The following is a 23,238-nucleotide window of genomic DNA, read 5'->3' as shown; positions in this document are numbered from 1 at the left end:
GTGGCACCACTTTTGGAGGCTTCTGTGAAGAAGCCCGCCAAAAAGTGGAACAAAGGGCTTGACTTGGGTTGGAGTCACAGAAGAGAACACAAACGCCATTTTAGAATCGAGTCTTGGCATAAAATACCAACCGGAGAATTAATATTAATTAAATAAACCAGCGGTATGTTTGAGGCTATGAGAATTAAATAATTAAAGTTGGTAGCCTCGAACAATGGCAAAATCCCATAGGAAAATATTCGCGGTCGAATATAAAAAGTAGTTCCCACTGCCACCAGCCAAAACTCGATCAGGGGGGATGGAGACGTGCCCCCTCGACTAACAGACCCCGGGGAAATTGAATTGCCCCAACCAGTACGTCCACAATATGATGGTTTGTACTGGTTTCTGTTAATAATTTGGGACTAGTAAAGCCAATGGTGACTTTACATGCCCTGGGAGACAGTCAGTCCCAGGGTATGGAGTCTATGGTGGGGTGTCACTATGACACCCCTGTGTTACGGTACGGAGGGTGCTGTGTAAAACATAGGAAAAACACATGAGACCCTATGGAGTAAAGGACCCCATAGCCCATAAAACACATTACCAGTCAAAGGAATACCACAAGTCATGTCCAAGAGTGGGAGAAAAAGAGTCTCACTCTTGGCAGGAGGAAAAACACAAACTACAGAAATCCAGCAAAGCTGCTGGAGGACTCACTAGGTTAGGAAATTCAGCCTAAAGAGAGAATTCTCCTCAATAGGAGTGCTGCTATTATTGTCGATCCAAATATGGATTTCATGCGAAAAAACGCATCATTGAATGATACCATGCATTTGTACAGCACCTCCTGCCATTTCTTCTAGCGCCTAAGCGCTGTAAGTATGGCCTAACGAAGACTGCAGTTTGAAAAGACAAGTGAAAGGTGCATAGAAGTGCACGCAACAGTAATTTTAGTTAAAGGAACTGTTCAGGTACGCAGTGATGCCAAGTGTAGATAGGTTGGAAGACAAAGGGTGAAAAGTAGAAGCACATGATGTATTGAAACAGACAGCTGGACCACATTTTTGATGGGACTACGCTCTATGCTATGCAGGGGGCTGCGCTTTAGAAAGAAAATTAGCAGGAATGAGACATGTATGACGCACAGGGCAACTGTCTACAGTTGAGGACTGCTATACTTAAGTCAGCGTAAATGCATATGGTAGAGACTATATGACAGCTGGACCAAACCTTTTCCTGGGACTCGGCTGTATGCCAAGGACACAGCACTATATGAGAAAGGGTAGCATAATTAACTTGAACTGCTAGTGCAACGGTCTACAGTTGAGGGCTCTGCTGTACTTTGCATTTATACTGCATGCAGAAACATGCAAAATACATGAGTTTTACAAAGTCAGCATCCATACAAAGCAAGTTTACTTGTCGGTCCTGCAAGATGCAGAGAGTAGACTGGGACCTTAAATCTGCTGCGAGGCACAGAGAAAAGGAGCAAATATATAATGAGACCTATGTAGGAGAAGACATTAAAAAAAAAGTCTTACCTTGAAGGTCAGTGCGCATGCATTACTCCACTTGAAGCAAACATGAACTGGATTCTTCAGGTGATGGAGGATAAGAAAACCACACTGTTCGCTTGATCAACACCACAGTCCCTATAGGACCTCTCGCCACATCTCCTGATAAACCTACAAATGTACCTGCAACTAGCTTACTGCATTAATGTGCTAATAATGTCAAATATGTGAAATGTAAATTTCTATTTTGTACCTCCCTGTATCGAAGTTCCCTGCAAGTAACAGCGCCACGATGCCCATGGGCTGTTTGTGCGCTATACAAATGTAAAAATAAGGAAGTTGCCATAGTAGAGGGATCCTTCCGTTTGCCTCATTGGAGGCACCTAGAGCTCTGAGACTTAGGACAGGTGTGAAGGGAATGGGACGACTTCATTTCTGCTGAAAGTTGTGGCATTTTATGGATGCAAGCGATTCCAGGCTATGGGTTACTAACTCAATGCAGAGAAACTACATTCGCCTCAGATGAAATGGGGGCGGACGTGTCTGCCCTATTTACAACTTAAGTTTGCAGGGGTTAGCGCAGGAGTTGAAATCCGTGATCAAGGCTTTTAATGCTTCAGCAAAGGGTATACTTGCCAGTTGTACAGGCGATTTTTGTTCTGAATTGTAATGGTTCCCCCAGCAACTTTGTTGGATTTTGAGGACTTTTTTTTCTTAACCTGGAGAGAGTGAGACCCCTTTTCCCACTCATGTATTTTAATGTGATTTTTTTGTACTCTGTTTATTTTGGTTGTGGAGTCTGACTAACTCCACAGGCATCTTTTACACTGTGGCACACAGCACCTTTAGTGCAGTGACACAGGGAAGTCTGATTTCCCGAAGTTTTAAATACCTTCTCTGGGATAAACTACGGTTTCCCAGAACAGTAAAGTGCAATTGACTTTACTTCCATTTGTAACTTCCTAGACCCGGCAGACACTATCTTACAATAGGGTACTGGTGGGGTTACCTAGTATCCCTTATGTCAACCTTCTCATGTAAAATGTTTATGTTACCCTTTCCTCACTGAATGGCTGGTGGCAGTGGTTTTGTTTTTACTACCGTTGTGTGCATTTACTGCAGGCTGCGTTTGCAGCTGCAGTAAAGCACGCAAGGGTGCCATTTTTGTCAAAATGGCACTGGCAGTCTTTTCACCATTGCTTTGTGGAAAGGTCCTTCTAGAGATTTACTCTGCGCGTCAAACCAGGTTTGGTCCCTTTGTTAGCTTTGCCTTTGGCGGGATTCACGAGTGAAGCCCGCCTCTGGCTCCAGGGTGTCTGGGAAGTGAGGGAGGTGCACAAATCTCCCTGTGCTTAGTCTCATAGGAGACCCAAATGCACTCTGGGATGATTGGCTGGCCGACTGTCCGGCAAGGACAGCCACGCTTTCGGGTGATTGACAGCTAGGCTGGACTGAAAGGGAGAGAACTGTATAAAAGGCAAGTCTTTTGGCTTGGAAGGCAGAGTCGACCACTGGCCGAAGGAACCGAAGAAGCGCTTTAAGAGGACGCCTGCTGCAACTCCTGGACCATTGGTTTGCATGGTGAAGCCCTGCAGCAGTGCCGAAACGCCAAGTTCGCATCGACCGAGATGCCCCTGCAAGGAGGACTTCTCCCCTTGAGTTGGTGGGACCAATAAACTCCAAGGTAAGCCACCTGGACATCCATCTCGGAGCTTGTTGAATTTCCAGAGTTGCTGCTGGAAACCGTAGAGCCAGGGAGAAGAACACCAGTTTGTGTGCGTTGCTTTTAAGTTGGCCAAGAGCTCCAGGAAGATCCGATGGACTCCCAGGAAGCAGGACTGACCGAGCCTGAGCCCCATCAGAGTGCGTGACCCCAGAAGCACGGAAAGTCCATTGCGACAGTCGGAAACCACAGTGTTGCTATTTGCGGTAGACACAAGGAGCAGAAACACTGAACAGCCACTGAAAGTGAAGTTTGCCAGTTGCAAGTTTTGACCGTCCCAGTGCAGGAGTCCCCCGATGTCCTCCCTCTTGTCCCCACGACCGAGACCCAGGAACAGTGAGAGCTGCACAGGAACAGGAGTCATCTGCTGCATCTTTTCTTCATTTTAAAAGGTACTGTACAAAGTCTAAGAGAACTTACCTCCTGCTGTAGAGTTGCTTGCATCTTCTACTACAAGTCTAACAACTTGTGCCCCTACATTAATTCATCTTTTCCTCCAAAGACTTCTGTGCAAAGACTTTTTTACCCAACTTCAAAGAAGTGCTTCAGCCCATATAGTCCCTTGTCTATTGACTTTGGCTTAGCCCGTTTTACCTGAATGACTTATTGGGGGTTCTGAAAGTATTTGCCTGCTTAAGAAATATTTGTGGTATCTTGTTCGCTCTAATCTTTTCTTTCCCTTTACATGCTCTTAACCAAATCTGAATGGCAACAGTAATACATTAATGTCAACAGCACCCTAGCAATTGGAGTCACCTGTGGGTGTAGGCATCTGCTGCATGCCATCCCAAATGGGCATTTAGTGATTCTGAACAAGAGTGTATAATTCTGAAGTACATTTGTGTGGTGTTTTACAGTGCTCCCTTCTGAAGAAGGCTTATATAAACTGACTGGTAAATTAATAATTTTTTATCAAGAAATCCTGTGTGTAAGTGCCTGCTTGAACACTGTGAACCTCGGTGTATCTCCCCTACAGCTCACATTGACCCCTCTTGAAATGAGCCTGGCTGCTCATCCACACTACCACCCTGTGTAGTAGACTTATACCAAAGGTTGGGTTACTATTGCCAGGTCAGGGTTGCTGTAGTGCACTTTAAGGGTACCACACACAATCTTGCCTAATATTTATGAACCAGGTGAGCCTACAAAAGTGCTCCATGCTTGGCCTTGTGCCAGGAAGCAGGTAGGCTATACAAATTCATTGTAAATCGTACAGAGGCAGATTAACTAGGTGTAAAAGTGAACCATATCCTGGTTCAGCTGTTTTTTGCGACCCAGCTGGAATCTTGTGTTTATAAAGTTAACCTTTCAAGTGCATCGTTATCCCCCAAACCCAAGTCTCACCCAATACAGTATATAGAAGTTACAATGATAAGGTTAGTGAGGGTCACCCATTTTCAAAATAGTGTTTTGGGCTCATGTGGGTGGCAGAAAAACTTGTGCAGATGAATGAGGAATTAGTACAGTTTGGAAAAATCGGAGTTTAGCTGATGCAGACTAAGAGTATGGATCTTTGAACGTTCTAAAGACTAGAACCACCAAGTTCTCCAAACAATTTGGCAACTGCTATTAAAATCGGTCATGAATAGTTCTCGCAAATTATGCTCAGTGGAACATGAGCATCTGAGAGACAGTGTTAAATCTTCATTACTGATCTTGAAGGACCGCTCTGGAGGCAAAATATACATCTATATTTGCATTCGGTTATATAGCACTCTTTCCCCATTTGTAAGGCCTCAATGCGCTTTGTAGTTGGAACGCTCTCGGGGACCGTAGTCAATGTGTTGGATGTTCTAAGAGTTTTAGATTAGAAGATGTGACTGCGTTTTTGCCGGACTAGGACTTAGGTGGCTGGCTAGGCTTCACTAAGCAGCCCAGAAAGTTCAGGCACGTGGGTGGTTTGCAATAGAGGGCTATTGTTGAGACGATGTGTGGCCAGCTATACAGAGAACCTTTCCGTTGGTAGTCGCTGTATGCTAGTGGCAGAGGTGTTGAGGTACGTCAGGTGTTTAAATCTGGACGGCTATATGCGATGCTAGACCGGAAGAGCGTAGCCATAGCAGCGTTCTGCGGTACATGGATGCTTGGCCGTGCCTGCGGCCTGTGTCCACAGAGGCGGTGAGATATACGTACCATAGGCTTTGAAATGGTTTGGTTAGAGCGATCTTTGTCCAGTGCAGCAGAGGATGGCATGATCTCTTTATTCATGGTCCCTCTGGTGCGAGGGTCTAGGTGGGTGGTTTTTTTGGGGGTGTGCCACAGCGAAAGCTGCTGGCTTCCCTGATGTATGTAATTAGGTAAGGAATCTTGTGCGTCAGGTGAGTCGCTCCGAATGCTACCCGACTCTGTATAGTCATTGGTGTAGGAGAATGTTGGGTTCGGCAGTGTGGTTTCAGGGGGGTTGGGGCGTGTGTGTTCAGGGGGATATCATGGGAAGAGCCAGGATTTAAGGGCCTTTCTGAATTTCAGTGTTGCAAATCTGTAGGGGTAGGGAGTTTCAGATGATGGGGGCTTGGATGTAGAAAGTGGATCTGCCCAGCCTGGAGGAGTTGTGGGCTGGGACCACTAGGCAAAATCCTGTGCAGGATCAGAGATTTCTTGAGGGCTGGTAGGGAACGATTTTGTCTCAAAGGAATTCCACTCTGGTTTTGTGGACGGCACAGTGGGTGATGCACATGGCTTTAAAGGTAGTGCGTCGACCAATCAGGATCCAATGGAGGACTTAGTGTAGGACCGTGTTCTCTGGCGGGTATGTTAATGAGCAGGCGTGCTGCCGCGTTTTGGATTCTGAGATGCGGGAGCGCCTAGGTAGAGGCAGTTTGCGTAATCTAGGCGGGACAGGATGATGGAGTTGATGCCAGAAAAACTGTGTGGATAGGTAAGGAAAGATACGTCTGAGAATCCGTAGATGACAGAAGCAGGTTTTAGATACGGTAGTGGTGTGTTGGTTGAGGGATAGGTCCGAGTCCGGTGTGCATCCTAGGTTTTTTACCACAGATATTGCCAGTGCTTGTCCTAGGGCTGGAGGCCATGAAATCGGTTGGAGGAAGGCGTGTTTACCCACAAACTAGGATTTCAGTTTTCCCAGGGTTGAGGTTGGTCGTCATCCAGTGGTCAATATCCGAGAGGCATGCCGACAGGTCCGGACTGCCAGAGGTGTTAGATTTTGAGGATGATCTGGGCATTTGCGTAGTTGTAGCAGGTAAGATTGTATGTGCAGATGATTGCGGGCAGCAGTTGAAAATTAGGGAGATAAGGATGCTCCTTGTGTGACACCTTTCTTTACTGGTCGTGATGTGGATGTGAAATGGTGGAGGTGCATGATTTGTGATTGATTGGAGAAGGCGATGCCCAAGAGCGCTGTGTTTCGGATTCCTAGTGTATGAAGTCCGTCTAGTACAGTGGTCTTCAAACTTTTTTGGCCAGGGCCCCCCTGAGCAAAATTTGGGCAGGTCGGGACCCCCCAGAAATGCCAAATGGACAGTATATATTGCGCGCCGTCACCTGCTCCCATCAAAGTCGCTGGGCTCCCTCATCCCACTCCTACCCAGTCGCTGGTCTCTCCCCACCCCATCACACACCCAGGGCTCTCCCCACTCTGCTCCCATCACTATCCCATGGTTCCCGCCCATTGTGCTCCCACCATAGTCCCTTGGTTCCCCCATCCCGTTCCCAACACAGTCTGAGGGCCAGTGGCGGCTGGTGAATCTTTTTTAAGTGGAGGGGCATTAAGGGGAGGTTTCCCCCTGTGAATTTTTTTTAAAATAGGTTAAAATGTTGCATTGTAGAGCATACTTTTAACAAAAAATGGGTAAATAGCCAAACAGTTTGCAATTGTTGCTGGGAGTCCAGGGGGCAGGCATTGATATTTTATTTCTATCGCGCTCGTACACAAGTGTTTCAGAGCGTGACAAGGCAAGGGAGGGGAACAGAGGAGAATAAAACAGCGATCTTACTAGGCCCAGTGACATTGAGAACGCGCAAGTGTGAGGGGAAAAGTGCATGGAAGGGGGGAGAAGTGGAAAGTGCGAAGCAGAGGAGAAACAGATAAATAACAATAAATAAATAATAAAGGCAACAAACAGTGGTAGTGCAGCCAGCAATTTGCAAGTGCTACGTTTAAGGCAGCAGACAGGGTAGGTCTGATAAGTGCAGGAAGAAAGATGGTTCTCCTCAAGTTTTAGAGTGGCAGGGCGCTGTTCCAGAGGGAGGCCCCAGCCGAAGACTGAGATCTACCCCCAGCTCGTTTCTTTGATAAACGACTGACCCTGAGGGAGTTGGAGGTAGAGGAGTGAAGAGCTCGAGAGGGGAGGTATTTGCGGAGGAATAGCTGAAGGTATTTTGGACCGAGGCCCCAGAAAGCCTTGTGGACAAGGCAGAGGGTTTTGAATGATAGATGTCCGGTAAAAAGATACCATCCCTGTCCCCTGGGCCCCACTGGTCCTAACACAATGAACAGGATTATGTGTATATGCAAGGCGCTGCACATTCATACAGCAATCACTCTATCATTCACATGAGCATCCATCACCATACACTCACTCATAACGCATCCATACACATGTTTAAATAAAAACAATGAACATAAACGTACCTTCTGCATTGGCCTGTGTGTGGGTGCTGCTCCAGCTGCTCTGTCCGTATGTGCGAGGAGGCGCAGGAGCTCCCCCTCGGACATACAGACATGCAGTGCCCCAGCCAGCATTTCCAATGAGCTATGCAATGCTGGCGAAGCAAAACGCCCCAGCACTTGCATGGCTCAGTGAGCATGTGCGGCTGGGGAACTAAACTGAACTGTCAAAGGGAAACAGTGTTTCCCTTTGACAGTTCAGCCAGCCCAGGAGCACTCCATTAGCTGGATAAAGCAGCTGAGGGAGTGCTCACTGTTTCACTGGGCTGGCTCCTTAGCTCCTCCATAATGGGTGAGGGGCCACTATGCAGTTAGTAATGTTGACCATTGTTGCTGAACATATCACAATTTACTTACATTTTAACACAAAGCACCCCTTTGGGTACTATTGAAACAGTGGGCTTCATAACTACTCTGGCGGTAGCTGTGCCGGTAAAACCGGCACGGCTGCCACTGGAGTTGCATCCGGGTCTGGCACCCGCGAATGGGCAATTACTAGGTCATGCCGAGTTAGGCGGACATGATAATTGCCCTTTCGAAGGTGCCGGTAGATCCCCATTCCCATTTAAGCCCCATATGGCTCAAATGGGAAGGGGGAGCTCGGATGCACCGGCACCGTTAATAACGGTGCTGGTGCATCCGACGAGCTGAGGTCAGACCTGGCGGGGGCTGTCAAGCACCCACGAGCACAACTCTTACTATGGCGGAACGGTAGCAACGGTGCCGGTAGCTTACCAGCACCGTTGTTACTGGTCCGCCATAGTAGTAATGAGGCCCAGTCTGTGACTAAAGGAATGAATATCCATTTACAACTGTGGGCCACTTTTTCATTGTTGCCTGAGACAGTTTCATGCTTCAGCCCGCCCATGTGGGCCACCCCTGCCCATTTCTTCCAATCTTAAAAAAAAGAAAAAACACCTTTTTTCATGCTGAGCTCTCAGGGCCCCCCTGGGATGCACCCGCGGACCCCTAAGGGGTCGCGACCCACAGTTTGAATAGCACTGGTCTAGTAGGATGGTTGATCGATGGCGTCGAACGCTGCAGAGAGGTTCAGCAGGATGACTAAAGTGCAGCCTTCTGCATCAGCTGTTTTTTAGGTCGTCCCAGAAGGAGACTAGGGACATTCAGTTCCACAGAGTGGCCTGAAGCCCGATTGGCTTCTGCAAAATGGTCAAGCTTTTTCTAAGCCGCACAGTCCACGAGTTTGGCGATGAAACGCGTTGGAGACAGGGCGGTAGGTTTGGGGGAGGAGTGGGTGGAGTGTTGGTTTTTTGTGGATAGGTTTGATGTAGGGTGTTTTTTAGGGCTTTCAGAAAGATCCTGATGCAAGTGGGTGGTTGAGGAATGTGCGTGCGGAACTACCTGCGCAAGTGAGGCTAGGATGTTTTTGAGGACTGAGGGTGGGCATGGGTCCTCGGGGGAGCCTGAAGGGCGGCTATCTGCTAAGAGTGAGAGGAATTCTTAGTGCGCGATGGGAGAGAAAATGTTGAAGCTTTGTATCGGGGTGGGGAGTTGAAGGTAGGTCGTTTGGCAGGTGGGTGGTGTGGGCATTTGTTAGTCAACCCCAGGCAGTTGGCTCTCATACTTCTCCATGCAGCTCCATCTGAGACCGCTCGCCACATCTCAATTGCACATGGCTTTTGGAAGCAGGTCATGCACGGTCAGAAATGTAGGATCCTATAGCAGTTACGTTAAAAAGGGACAGGTTTAGGTGTAGAGATCTCCAATGTCCAAAGCGTGTTCACAAAATAACACTACATGTCTGGTTTCACATCACAATACCATGCCGTTCCAATAATCTTGAGCAAAATCCTAGTTTTGATACCTTTCAATTGACTATTTGCCAATCCATTTTGTTCATACTTTTGTGAAATAATTTGGACCAAGGTGTGCATTTTGCCAAGAAGTTGCTGCAGTTTAGCAGTTGGTGTGGGAATTTCAGACTATACTATTTTTCTGGGATAAAGTGATCAGTTATAAATTCCACGGTGCCCTCCAATTTGGCTACCCGCTTTTGGTCTCTCCACTACACGTCAGGTGTTATCTGGTGGTTGTCCAAGATACAAGAGCAGAGAATACTCTATGCTGGGTGGGTGCAAAAAAGGAGAAATGCTAGCTGATAAAAACACTTCAGATAGTTGAAATAAGGACACACTCACAATTTGTTTGATCACATTGTTTATGTTCCTTGGCTGATTGACGGTTTACTGAATGGACCCTCCTAGCAGGCTCGGCATGGTAGAACTCCGATGTTAACGTGTATATACTACTACATGCATGCAAACAAGTATGGGCCCCACTGGTCCTAACACAATGAACAGGATTATGTGTATATGCAAGGCGCTGCACATTCATACAGCAATCACTCTATCATTCACATGAGCATCCATCACCATACACTCACTCATAACGCATCCATACACATGTTTAAATAAAAACAATGAACATAAACGTACCTTCTGCATTGGCCTGTGTGTGGGTGCTGCTCCAGCTGCTCTGTCCGTATGTGCGAGGAGGCGCAGGAGCTCCCCCTCGGACATACAGACATGCAGTGCCCCAGCCAGCATTTCCAATGAGCTATGCAATGCTGGCGAAGCAAAACGCCCCAGCACTTGCATGGCTCAGTGAGCATGTGCGGCTGGGGAACTAAACTGAACTGTCAAAGGGAAACAGTGTTTCCCTTTGACAGTTCAGCCAGCCCAGGAGCACTCCATTAGCTGGATAAAGCAGCTGAGGGAGTGCTCACTGTTTCACTGGGCTGGCTCCTTAGCTCCTCCATAATGGGTGAGGGGCCACTATGCAGTTAGTAATGTTGACCATTGTTGCTGAACATATCACAATTTACTTACATTTTAACACAAAGCACCCCTTTGGGTACTATTGAAACAGTGGGCTTCATAACTACTCTGGCGGTAGCTGTGCCGGTAAAACCGGCACGGCTGCCACTGGAGTTGCATCCGGGTCTGGCACCCGCGAATGGGCAATTACTAGGTCATGCCGAGTTAGGCGGACATGATAATTGCCCTTTCGAAGGTGCCGGTAGATCCCCATTCCCATTTAAGCCCCATATGGCTCAAATGGGAAGGGGGAGCTCGGATGCACCGGCACCGTTAATAACGGTGCTGGTGCATCCGACGAGCTGAGGTCAGACCTGGCGGGGGCTGTCAAGCACCCACGAGCACAACTCTTACTATGGCGGAACGGTAGCAACGGTGCCGGTAGCTTACCAGCACCGTTGTTACTGGTCCGCCATAGTAGTAATGAGGCCCAGTCTGTGACTAAAGGAATGAATATCCATTTACAACTGTGGGCCACTTTTTCATTGTTGCCTGAGACAGTTTCATGCTTCAGCCCGCCCATGTGGGCCACCCCTGCCCATTTCTTCCAATCTTAAAAAAAAGAAAAAACACCTTTTTTCATGCTGAGCTCTCAGGGCCCCCCTGGGATGCACCCGCGGACCCCTAAGGGGTCGCGACCCACAGTTTGAATAGCACTGGTCTAGTAGGATGGTTGATCGATGGCGTCGAACGCTGCAGAGAGGTTCAGCAGGATGACTAAAGTGCAGCCTTCTGCATCAGCTGTTTTTTAGGTCGTCCCAGAAGGAGACTAGGGACATTCAGTTCCACAGAGTGGCCTGAAGCCCGATTGGCTTCTGCAAAATGGTCAAGCTTTTTCTAAGCCGCACAGTCCACGAGTTTGGCGATGAAACGCGTTGGAGACAGGGCGGTAGGTTTGGGGGAGGAGTGGGTGGAGTGTTGGTTTTTTGTGGATAGGTTTGATGTAGGGTGTTTTTTAGGGCTTTCAGAAAGATCCTGATGCAAGTGGGTGGTTGAGGAATGTGCGTGCGGAACTACCTGCGCAAGTGAGGCTAGGATGTTTTTGAGGACTGAGGGTGGGCATGGGTCCTCGGGGGAGCCTGAAGGGCGGCTATCTGCTAAGAGTGAGAGGAATTCTTAGTGCGCGATGGGAGAGAAAATGTTGAAGCTTTGTATCGGGGTGGGGAGTTGAAGGTAGGTCGTTTGGCAGGTGGGTGGTGTGGGCATTTGTTAGTCAACCCCAGGCAGTTGGCTCTCATACTTCTCCATGCAGCTCCATCTGAGACCGCTCGCCACATCTCAATTGCACATGGCTTTTGGAAGCAGGTCATGCACGGTCAGAAATGTAGGATCCTATAGCAGTTACGTTAAAAAGGGACAGGTTTAGGTGTAGAGATCTCCAATGTCCAAAGCGTGTTCACAAAATAACACTACATGTCTGGTTTCACATCACAATACCATGCCGTTCCAATAATCTTGAGCAAAATCCTAGTTTTGATACCTTTCAATTGACTATTTGCCAATCCATTTTGTTCATACTTTTGTGAAATAATTTGGACCAAGGTGTGCATTTTGCCAAGAAGTTGCTGCAGTTTAGCAGTTGGTGTGGGAATTTCAGACTATACTATTTTTCTGGGATAAAGTGATCAGTTATAAATTCCACGGTGCCCTCCAATTTGGCTACCCGCTTTTGGTCTCTCCACTACACGTCAGGTGTTATCTGGTGGTTGTCCAAGATACAAGAGCAGAGAATACTCTATGCTGGGTGGGTGCAAAAAAGGAGAAATGCTAGCTGATAAAAACACTTCAGATAGTTGAAATAAGGACACACTCACAATTTGTTTGATCACATTGTTTATGTTCCTTGGCTGATTGACGGTTTACTGAATGGACCCTCCTAGCAGGCTCGGCATGGTAGAACTCCGATGTTAACGTGTATATACTACTACATGCATGCAAACAAGTATGGATTAGAAAAACAGGTTATATATTTAAAATATATATATTTCTACTGGACCAAAAAAGAAACCCATTGGGAATGAATTTTTTTTTTGCTCTATAAAATAAATTTTACTTCCAACTTCAGAAATTGGGACGCAAACTACTCCCCGCTCCAAACTCTTCTCTGGAGCCCTGTGCGCTACAGTATCCACCGAGGCAAGCTTCCCAGATGAAAAGGGGCAGGGGGCATCAATTTAGAGTGGGTCCCTGTGCATCTTCAGCCAGTCCCGATCTCCATGCCCCTCTTGTCTCATGGAGGACAGTACATACTTTCACCTCATATGACTGCTTTCTGGAGGAATGTGAAAGACTGAAAGAGTAGGTGTTAAAAATGCAGTATTGGAGACTGGATGCAAGAGTTCTTCCGTGTGATGATGTAAGGCACATCAATTAAGAATAGGTTGGTGGCGGTGCAGCCGAGGCAGAAACGATTATGGAAAGTAGAGAAATATTTTCAAAACCACATTGGTTTTGGAGTGGTAAAACAAAGCAATGTAATGAGCAGACTTTTGGCTACTTGATGGTCGTGCTTTGTAAGGTCCCTGCAGCGCCTGCAGTCCCCAGCTCCTGAGAGCAAGTTTGATTGTCCGAATGCCCCTACACACCGATTCTTAAACCAGATTGTGACATTTCGAAAATTGGATTGAATTCCAGCATTTCAAAGCAGGGCCTCACGCAAGCAGACAGTAACCGAGTTGCAAAGAAAAAACACTTTATTGTACTTGCGTGGCAGTCTCTGAAATATACAAACTACGGCGTCCCTCCTGCTGCTCATTGGCTCGAGGAACCAGACTATTTACAATACCGGCAGTAGTGCGAGCCGATTGGCCACCATCATGGCTGGCCGCAAGGCTTGGTATAGTTACATTTCATCCGAAGGCAAACTAGCAACGACGCAGCAAAGTTCGTAATGGCTCCTCTCAGAGCAACCGAACAGTCTTTCCAGTTACAGTCAAATAGTCTTCATCGGCCAGGGCATGCAGGGCTTCTTCAAACATCTCCTTCGTGACAGCCTGAAAAGGGAATGGAAACGTTGAAAAATACGCGTCAACAGGTCAAGGCAGCAGAACGGCAGCAGTCAGTCAGTGAACAGACCCGGAGCTGGGTCACACTCTTGATCAGATTTAGTTCATTTGTATACCTTTGTGTATCTGCCGAAGAGACAACCCGCCACCACCTGTACAGAGTAGCATACCCTCTTCAGATATAGCTCAACAGAACGACTCCAGTCCAGGAGTTGGCGACTGCACTTCACAGCCCTCCCCCAGTCACGGACAGAGGTCTGTCTACACACGAGACCCATGGAGAACAAAACTTACCACATCAGACTGGCCCCGAAGATCTTCAAAGAGTAGCTGGTATTTAAGAGCTGGCGTTTTGCCCTTTGACTGGATCAGCTTTTTCAATGCCTGGGCAAGTTCTTCTTTGCGTTTGCGAGCTGTTGCACTCATTCCTACAAGGGGGAAACAAGATCGAAGTTAAGTTGCAATAATTCAAAGCATGCAGCGAACAGCCAAAAAGCACCAACATGAAGAAGCAAAGAACAAGTTCTCCACAACGGACGCCACTACCTATTCAGAGCATAGGACTCCACCAAGATGCTGCAGCAAGCAGAGAGCAAGGGGTCGGAAATAAAAAAAGAAACCACAAACAAAATACAAATATATGCTAGTAAAAACAGCAAAACAGCATGCACACTGGTCATAACCAAACTCCCAGCCCTGTGCTAGGCATCCAAAGACAAAACATAGGATAATACCGAGAATGGAGGAGGATGCATATGTGGATGCAAGTCGTGCCAGCAACTGTGAATAGTCTGAGCAAAAGACTCAAGTAGAAGGGGCATAAAAAAAAAAAAATAAAAAAAAAAATTAGAAACATCACTGGTTGGATGGTACATTTGCTTAGGATGTTGCAAAAGTCGAGGGAACCACACCTGCGGCCATGTTCTGTGAGGATTCCTGGTTTAACATTTTATTTTTTGGTCAAACCAGTGTGGATAGACCGAGATTTGTCATGGCCAGTCTTCTGGGGGAGGGGGGGTGGAGGAAAAGGTCTTTCCACAAATGGCTACTTTACCAAAATACTACATTGCAAACTGTCTTCAAGTCAGTCAGGATAAAAAAAAACGTTACGTGTGAAAGGTCAGTGTATCCAGGAAAAGAAACTTGTTGCAATGTGGTCCACAATAACCAAATGATTATTCCCCACAGAGCGGTCAACAGTGTTTTTACTTACTGATCGTTACAAGGCCATTGCTAGAAGACATCCCTGGGAATCGCGCCAGCAGCTTTATAATCAGTTTATGACTTACTCGATGTCATCACAATTACATAACTTGTTTCCATCGCCCATAAATGCCTGCATAATGCTGCCCACAAATACCTTATGCTCTAAAAACCTCTTCCAGACCTATGAGATCAGCCGGCGCCTGCTGCATTATCTCGCCGCGCTTTAGCCTAAAAAGAGCTGGCGGTACTAGCTTCCTGGTTCAAGCAACCCTTGCATGGAATGCCCTCCCACTGTGACCCTAACCTTTACAGTTTCAGGTCCAACACCAAAAATTGGCTACTTACCAAGGACAACGCATAACATTGTTTGGGTCTATAAACCAGATGTTTAGAAACTAGATGACACTAGCCTTTTATTGGCCTGTCTGCATAACCTTTCTCTTTGACATATGTATCCATGCACGCTTAGTTTCCTGATCCTGCTGCCACTATACTGCACCATTATGTTGTTACATTGCTTCTATTACCTGTCTACACTCTACTGTGTTAATATCCTTCCATATGCATTTATGAACCCCAAGATGTCTTGCATAGCGCCCAGATACCTCAGGGTGTGGCGCGCTGTATAAATAGTAAATAAACATGAGCAGCTCAGGATACCTAGGGAGTCTAGTCTCCTGCAAAAGCCGCCCAGGAGCAGGTGTCTCAACCTAGTTAAAAAAAATGGTCTGTGGGTGGGCTGCTGGGCCTTAGCAGGAGGGTGCTGCACTGCTGCTAGCAGCAGTGCCACACTTGCACTGGAGTCTCAGCCTGCGGTGTGACGGGTAGACAGAACCAGGGCCAGACAACACACCAGAAGCAGGATTGGAATCACCACGAGTTTGCCTTCATTGCTGTCCTACAACAATGTTGTGCTTAATTAGGTAACAGAGGTCAGGAAAGGGCATAACTGAGCAGCATACCTTTACAGCTGGCCTCACAAATCGCCCAGCAGCCCTTTCACCTTCTAGTCTCGGGAGAATAGCTCAGGGGAAACGTGCTCGCCCTAGAAGCAAGACGACATGGTGCAACGCAGGTTCGACCCCCGGGTACGCGAGTTATAAATAACCTATCATGCTCTAGAGTAGAACAGACAACTTGTAATCAATGGGCAAGAAAAGGCAGTGCTGAACCCCCACCACAAACCACTCTAAACGTTTAATTTTTTTTTTTTAAAAAAGCAGCAATATGTTAACAAGGTCACTAGGACTGTACAGTTGTTGGGTTCAGATACAGGCAAGTTGGTTAATGTTTTGGTTTGCAAATTGAGCAACAATCACCTACAATAAGCAGACTGCTTTCTGTAATGTCCTCCGCCAAGGGCCTTCAGCAACATGGAAGCTGAGTGCAGCAAACGAAGTGAGACTTCAAATATGTAACCAGAGTACCTGCAGGGAGCCACCGCAGCCTGCAGTGGGCCAATGCAGAGAAGTCGAGCAACAGTGCATAAAAAGAAGCAGATGCTGTAGCCATGCAAGAACTCAACCTTCACCTGCACCTGCACCCTTGCGGGTCACAACTGAGTAACCAGGGATCAAGGGCGTAGCTACAATCAGATTCAAGATGGGTATAGTTCAATTCGACAACTTTCCGCTAAGTGGCAGAACTTGGTCCTGCCTGCAGTGTGCTCAACAGGATCAGACTGACCTGTGGTGAGGATGGAGATGTCGACAATCCCAGTCCTGGGGTCGGTAGCAGACTGTTTCAGCGCTTCGCGATGGAGCCGCTTAGCCTCTTCCACATCGATCGTTTCAACTTTGTTTGAAAAACGCACTTTAGAATGAGCTTCCGACAGGCGAATCAGTGACTCCAGTTGACGGGGGTATGCAGAGACCATTCCTCGACCACTGCCAACCTTCCGCATGTCCACATATGCCTAGGAGGAACAAGGAACACCGTAAGGCCATGCACGATCACCTCTTTCTCGGTCGCACTGTCATCTGCCAAGACACAAACAAGCTAATAAGTGCTAGCACACAATCATCTTAATAGTACGATTACGAACAACGGGAGGAACGGATGTAGGGTAAGTGGGGCGATCCACGCTACACGTAGATCAGGCCACGTAAAGGGGGGGCGGGGGGGGGCGGGGGGAAGAGACACCAAAATCCACGAGAGGAATGTCTACATCAAACAATACCAAAAAATGATTGAATTTATGAACTCACCTAAATAGGGGAGCTTCTCTAAAAGGATCCCTCTTATAATTCATCACTTACAGTTTGAGGTAATGACCCAGAGTCCCCGTTCACCACTCCTGCTCCCCAGTTATCAAATATCCAGTTTTAAGGAGGAGATGGTTTGGTCAGGTAACATCACCATAACTCTATACATGCATCCCAGATTGTTAGGAGAGTTTTTCTGAAGTCCTACCCAGACAACATACAAACCATATCTGAGTCAGTGCATATGCTCCACTCTTAGTACATGGCTGTACCACCCGAGAAATGTTTTGGTAGCATGGACACAGCAGCCAGGCTTATCTAAGAAGGGAGAGAGGGCTGCAGCTTGGTACAAAGACATTGTAGCATACATATGGTGCAAAGAGAAACAAACTATATATTGTAAAAATATATAGTTTAAATACAAGTAGGCCCAGATAGTGACATTTGACTAACCCCACCCATTGGCCCCTGCACAGGGCCAGTCCCCGCCCTATGCCATCAGTGTAGGTCATTTCAGGAGATTGTCCATTTTGCGATTGTTGGCTCCAGCCCCACACAAGTTGATGGGCTGAAATTTTGCCCCGAGGCCGGCATAGGTCTGCACCGTTCAGTGCCAACAGCCGCTGCACCTTGGCAAGCAGGGCCACCATCCTCTTTTCTAAGGGAGCCGCCAGGCAGGAGACCGTGTTGAGCCTGGCCCCCCAGAAACCGGGCGTTCTGCGATGGTATCAAGCAGGACTTTGGATAGTCGACCGAGAACCCCAGATCAGTTAGCAGCCTCTGTGTGTTCGATGGCTACGTCCCTTGACTTGGCCCGGATGAACCAGTCATCGAGGTACAGGTACACGTGTATCCCATGTAGACGCAGATGGCCCGCCACTGGTGCCAGGCACTTCGTAAACACCCTGGGCACCGACTTCAGTCCGAAAGAGGAGGGCCTTGAATTGGTAGTGCCTTCCCTGTATTACAATGCACAGGAACCTCCGATGCTTCTCGTGAATGGGGACATCAAAGTATGCATCCTCCAGTTCCAGGGACGGCAAGAAGACTCCTTCCTCCAGTTGACCGAGCATGTGCTGCCACGTGACCATCCTGAATTTCTGGGACTGGAGGTATTTGTTGAGATGCTGTAGGTCTAGAATGGGCCTCTGGTTTTCTTTACCAAGAAGTATCTGGAGTAGACACGGGAGCCGCTTTGGAACCAGCTCCATTGCCCCTTTCCATATCATGGACCGTACTTCCTGCCGGAGCTGAGGGATGTGCTGCTCCTGCCGGGCCACCAAAGGTATCCGCAGACACTTCTGCTGGAACTCTAAAGCGTGTCCGATGGCAAAAGTGTCCAGCACCCAGCGGTCGGTGCAGATCTTGCACTCTTGTTAGGGAGAATTCTCATTTCTGTGCCAATTCCCTTCAACCTTAGGGACCCCCAGCTCTTTTGCTTGACTTTAGGACTTTTGATTTTTATCCTGAAGTGAGGGAGACTTTTTTCCTCACTCCCTCGTCTATTTTGGATCCGATTTGAACTTGTGTGTTTTTTGGTTTTGGAATCTGACAAAATCCATAGGCATCTACCTTTTGTATTGCGACACACAGCACCCTCAGTGCAGTGTCACAGAGCAGTCCCTTTTATTTATCATAAGGTTTAAATACCTTCTCTTGGGTAAATAACTGTTCCCAAGAGCAGTAAAGTGAAATGGACTTTACTTACCTGTTTTTTCTATGTAGGTCCAGTACACCCAATCTTATGTAGAGGTACTGAGGGGTTACTTAGTAGCCCCTTTTCCTACTTACTCATACATTTTTTACACGTTACCCTCACTCCTTTTAATGGCTGGTGGCAGTGGATGAAATTTTCCTACCATTGTGCGTTTTTACTGCAGACTGAATCCTCAGCTGCAGGAATGCACCCATGGGTGCCCATTTTGTTAAAATGGGCCAGTCTTTTTTCGCCATTTCTTGCTTGTGAGGTCTTTCTTGGGTTTTACTCTGTGCGCCAAACCAGGTTTTTGTTAGTTTTGCCTTTGGCAGGCTTCAGTGCCGAAACCCACCTCTGGCACTAGGGTGTCTGGCAGGGTGGGAAGCAAGGGAGGTGCCCGAAACATCCTCCTTGGTTACCTGAATGCACCCAATGCGGATTGGCTGGGTGTCCTTGCAGGACAGCCATCCAAGCTGTGAGAGTGACAGCAGGATGTGCAAGAAAGGGAGAAACCTGCATAAAAAGGCGAGGTCTCCTGAACAGAAGGTAGAGTCGACAACTGGACGAAACATCCGATGAAGAAAAGCTTTCTGAACCCTCCTGGACCATTGAACTGCCCGGTGAAGCCCCGCTGCAGTGCCGAAGCTCCAAACTCTGCATCGACTAGATAAGCCTGGAACGGATGACTTCTTCCCTTCGGTTGGTCGGACCAACTGATCCCAAGACTAACATTGCTGAAAAACCTCTACCGGCTGACTGTACTTTGCTGCTGCAACTGAGTGCCAGGAAACCCAGAATCGAGTGCATCGTCTTTAAGCCGGACCTGAGCTCCTGGAATATCCAGAGGACCCTCCCGAAGCAAGGGATGCCCATCCAGTGTCCAAGAACCGCAGTGGTGCTATTTACCAATAGCTGAAACCTCAAAGTGCTGCTGATCTGAAGAGTCCGTAACCACCGCCAACCTTCAAACTGCAGTGCAGGAGACGTCCTCCCTCTTGTCCCCATGACTGAGGCCCAGGAAGCCAGGATCTGCAAGACTGCAACCAGAACAGAAGGCAGCTGGATACTCTTCCTCAAACCTAAAGTACTGTCCTAACTGAAGGGGTAGTTACCTCTTGTCTGTAGCTTACTTTTTCTCACTGGAGACTTGCAGTAGCTGCTTTTTGCAGGGTTGATTTCAGCTTTGCCCTTCACAAGCCTAACAGCTTGTGACCCCAACAGGGATTCCTTCTTAAAACTCTGCAAACATTGTGCTATCTAAAGAAGTGCCTTAACCACCTAGACATTGTTCAAATTGGCTTTGGCTGTTCTGGCTCCCTGCAGACTCTAACCCACGGACTTTGGTTCCAACTGTCCCTCATAGGTGGTACATAAGTTTAACCTGTATTGCTGGGAAAGATCCAATCTAGACTTCATTGGGAGATTTAAAAGTATTCACATGCTCTGAGAAGTCTGTCATCCCAAAAGGGTATCTACTTGCTTATCTTAAATCAAAGGAAGTGTTATGAAATGTATTTGTATGGTTGCATATTGCCCTTTTTAAAGAAGGCTTATTTAAAACCGACTGTCAAATAATTGCTTTACTAGAAAACCTTGAGTCTGTGTTATTTGGATACTTGTAATTCTGAAACTCAGTGTTGCATCTCTGCAACTCACATTTAGCCCTCTTGAGACAAGTCTGGCTGCTCAGTCACTCAACCAACTTGTGTAGTACATACCAATAGGTGGGTTACCTATTACCAAGAGAACAAGGCAGGTGTAGTCTCCAACAGGGTTACTGTATCCAATCTTGCCTAACGCTCGCTGACAAAGTCCGCCAGTTGGCCTCCCACTCAGGTGCATGGGTGGGGTCCAGACATCTTGGACGGTTCAATCTTGCTTTGGGGCCTGTGTGCCGCCCTAGGAGCAACGTCGGCCACCTCCACCGAAAGCATTGGAACAGCTTCTGTAGGCCTCCTGGGTCATGGACCGGCCGGTACGAAGAGGACCCTCTGACGACAATCTGCTGGACTTCCTGCCAGAGGCATGAAAGGAAGGACCGTGTTGTTGAATAGTGCCCAGGGCACAGGCCATTTCCGTGTCAGTCTTAATGGCCTGCAAAGACTCATCAAAGGCCTTCCCAAAGAGGTTGCCCCATCAAAGAGCATGTCCAACACCCTCGTCTGGACTGCCTGACGGAAGTGGATGGCTTTCAGCCAGCCATGACGACGCAGGCAGACACCATGCCCCATCTGCCAGAACCCTGTATCGGCGACGTCCAGGGCCACTGTGATGGCATGGTCCAACTCCACCTCCACCCTCCTGGAGGATGGAAAGTGCGTTGACCCGCTTGTCGTCGGGTAGGAACTACAGCAGTCGGGTCATTTTATACCACAGCTCCCTGTTGTACCTGGGCAGGATTCCAAGTGCATTGGCCGCCTTGACTGTTGATGCTGCCGAGTAGATCACCTTTCTTTCCATGGCATCTAACCTGTTCCCGCTATATGTAGGAACGGAGGATGAAGATGAGGGGTTAGACTACTTCTTTCTCGCTGCCGCTGAACCACAAAGCCCGGGGAAGGCTGGGAGCGTAAGCACTTTAGTGCTAACTCCGGCACCTTTCTTCCAGCCTATCCCTCTTGGCAAGGGCAGTGGCCAGATTTTTCAAAGCTAGGCCCTCTTCCCAAATTTCGTCCAGGGGAGGCACTGCCATGATGGTCTTCCTCTTGGCCTTGCGCCGTTGGTATAGGAAACTTTCCTTCTTGGTGTCAGTTGGAAGAGTTTGGATGCTCTGGCGACCATTGCATAGAACGATCCCACCTCATCCGAGGGAGATGCCCTTAGCTGCGGCGAACCGCCCGCCGTGGCCATGTTCGTAGTGGATAACCTTTAGTCTTCTCTGGCTTTTGCCGCAGCTTCGGAGATATCCTCTTCGAGGAGGAGCTGGAGCGATGGAGGCAGATGAGACGATGATCGCGCCCTGCCCATCACAGGCCCTGCTTTTGCGGCAACCCCGACGGAAACGCAGTGCTTAGCCTGGTCTTTGGCCCTCCACGGATGGGGCACCCTCAAAGGACTTCGAAGCCTGCTCCTCGGATCAGCCAGTCCTGAGTGAGGCATGCCCCTGCTTGCTCACAGGGCAGAGGCCTTGGTGCCGAGCCACATCGCCAGCCTACTGTGGCGATCCTTCATGGTTTGCTTGAAGAACCGAGGCAAATTTCACAATCCGCTTCCCTGTGATCCAGATGGACAGTAGGGGCACTGGAGGAGTTTGTCACATTCTGCAGTGCGCACCTGGAGCAGAGCTTGAAAAGGTAACTTCTCTTCCAACATGGTCAGCCGTGCTGAGTAGGCCCGATGGCCTTCTGGAATCTTCGACGATTCTTGCCCTTGAGGGGCGTTGAAATGCACCAACAAATGGATCCCTGCTTGTCGACCAAAGGAGCGAAAATGCACACAGGCTCTATTTGAGCAAAAATAGAACTTTTTATCCCCAAAAAAGCACAAAACTGAACAGCTCAAGGAGCAAAACTCAAGGACGCCCAATACTTGAACGAGTGGTAAAAAAAAAAGTGCTGAAAAAAATCCAAAGATGGCTGCCAGAGGAGGGGCTTAGGGAGAGGGCAGTCATTGGCTGGGGGCAGTATGACCCAGAGCTCAGTGATTGGTTTAGAGGAGAAATGCAGTTGAAGAGAAACTAATTGTTCTTTCAAAGAGCATTCCCAGCCCGACAAGGAATATTCATGAGCATGCAAATCCATTCCAGACCCCATGCTGGAGAAGTATTAATTTCAGAGTTCTTAAAGCGTTCAGGGATTTCACAGAAGGCTCCCTATATACATTCCAGCATTAGGCCTGGGCAAGTGGTATGGGCAAACTCCCAACCACACAAATCGCCCACTCAATCTCACAGCATGCACACCAGACTGAAGGTAAGTATTACCCAAGCCCACACAGTACCTTGGGAGAAAAGAGCAGCTTCTGGATGGAAGCCTTCAAGATGCCACAGCACAGGACCTGGTCCCTGGATTCCTGGTCAGGAGATGAAAGAACTGGACACTGGATTGGGCACTTGTAGTAGTCAGAGGAGGCTTCCAGCAAAGGTTTCTTCACGGATTCTCGCAGCTCTGTGGATTCGGTCCCTTTTTATAGCAGCCAGATGAAGAACCAATGTATCCGGTCAGATTCTCTTCCCTTACTCAGTCCTCCACCCAGGTGAGGGGAACTTCAGGGATACGAGTCAAATCTGCGGAGATCCAGGCGGAGTTCAAAGTTTTAGACTGATTCTGACTTCAGAAGACCATGCACTGAACTCTGGCTCGAGGTCCCAGGGGTATTGACGGTTTGCAGCATGTTGTGAACTGGCTAAAAATGCAGGTCTTCTTGAGACTAGTGGATCTTACTAGCCTCTGGTTAGGAGTGGTCGCATTCAGGACTGAGTTGCATCAGGTTCCGGTTACAC

At 48.0% G+C, this 23,238-nt stretch overlaps 1 protein-coding gene across 2 annotated transcripts in view; it reads right to left on the bottom strand.

The window, feature by feature from the left end:
• Positions 1-13,361: 13,361 nt before the first annotated feature.
• The window catches only part of MCM4 (minichromosome maintenance complex component 4), a 115,462-nt gene continuing 105,585 nt past the window's right edge, over positions 13,362-23,238 (bottom strand). For both annotated transcript variants that reach the window (XM_069621026.1, XM_069621027.1), the window contains 3 exons: positions 16,584-16,812; positions 13,986-14,119; positions 13,362-13,679 (listed from right to left, as the gene is read on the bottom strand). In XM_069621026.1, the coding sequence (XP_069477127.1) occupies positions 13,587-13,679; positions 13,986-14,119; positions 16,584-16,812 (456 nt within the window). In that variant the 3' untranslated portion in view covers positions 13,362-13,586. The remainder of the gene's footprint in view (positions 13,680-13,985; positions 14,120-16,583; positions 16,813-23,238) is intronic.

Source organism: Ambystoma mexicanum, chromosome 5q (genome assembly GCF_040938575.1).
Source record: "Ambystoma mexicanum isolate Mex_15411 chromosome 5q, UKY_AmexF1_1, whole genome shotgun sequence".
Classification (NCBI taxonomy): Eukaryota; Metazoa; Chordata; class Amphibia; order Caudata; family Ambystomatidae; genus Ambystoma; species Ambystoma mexicanum.
This window is presented reverse-complemented; position numbering and strand designations above follow the sequence as displayed.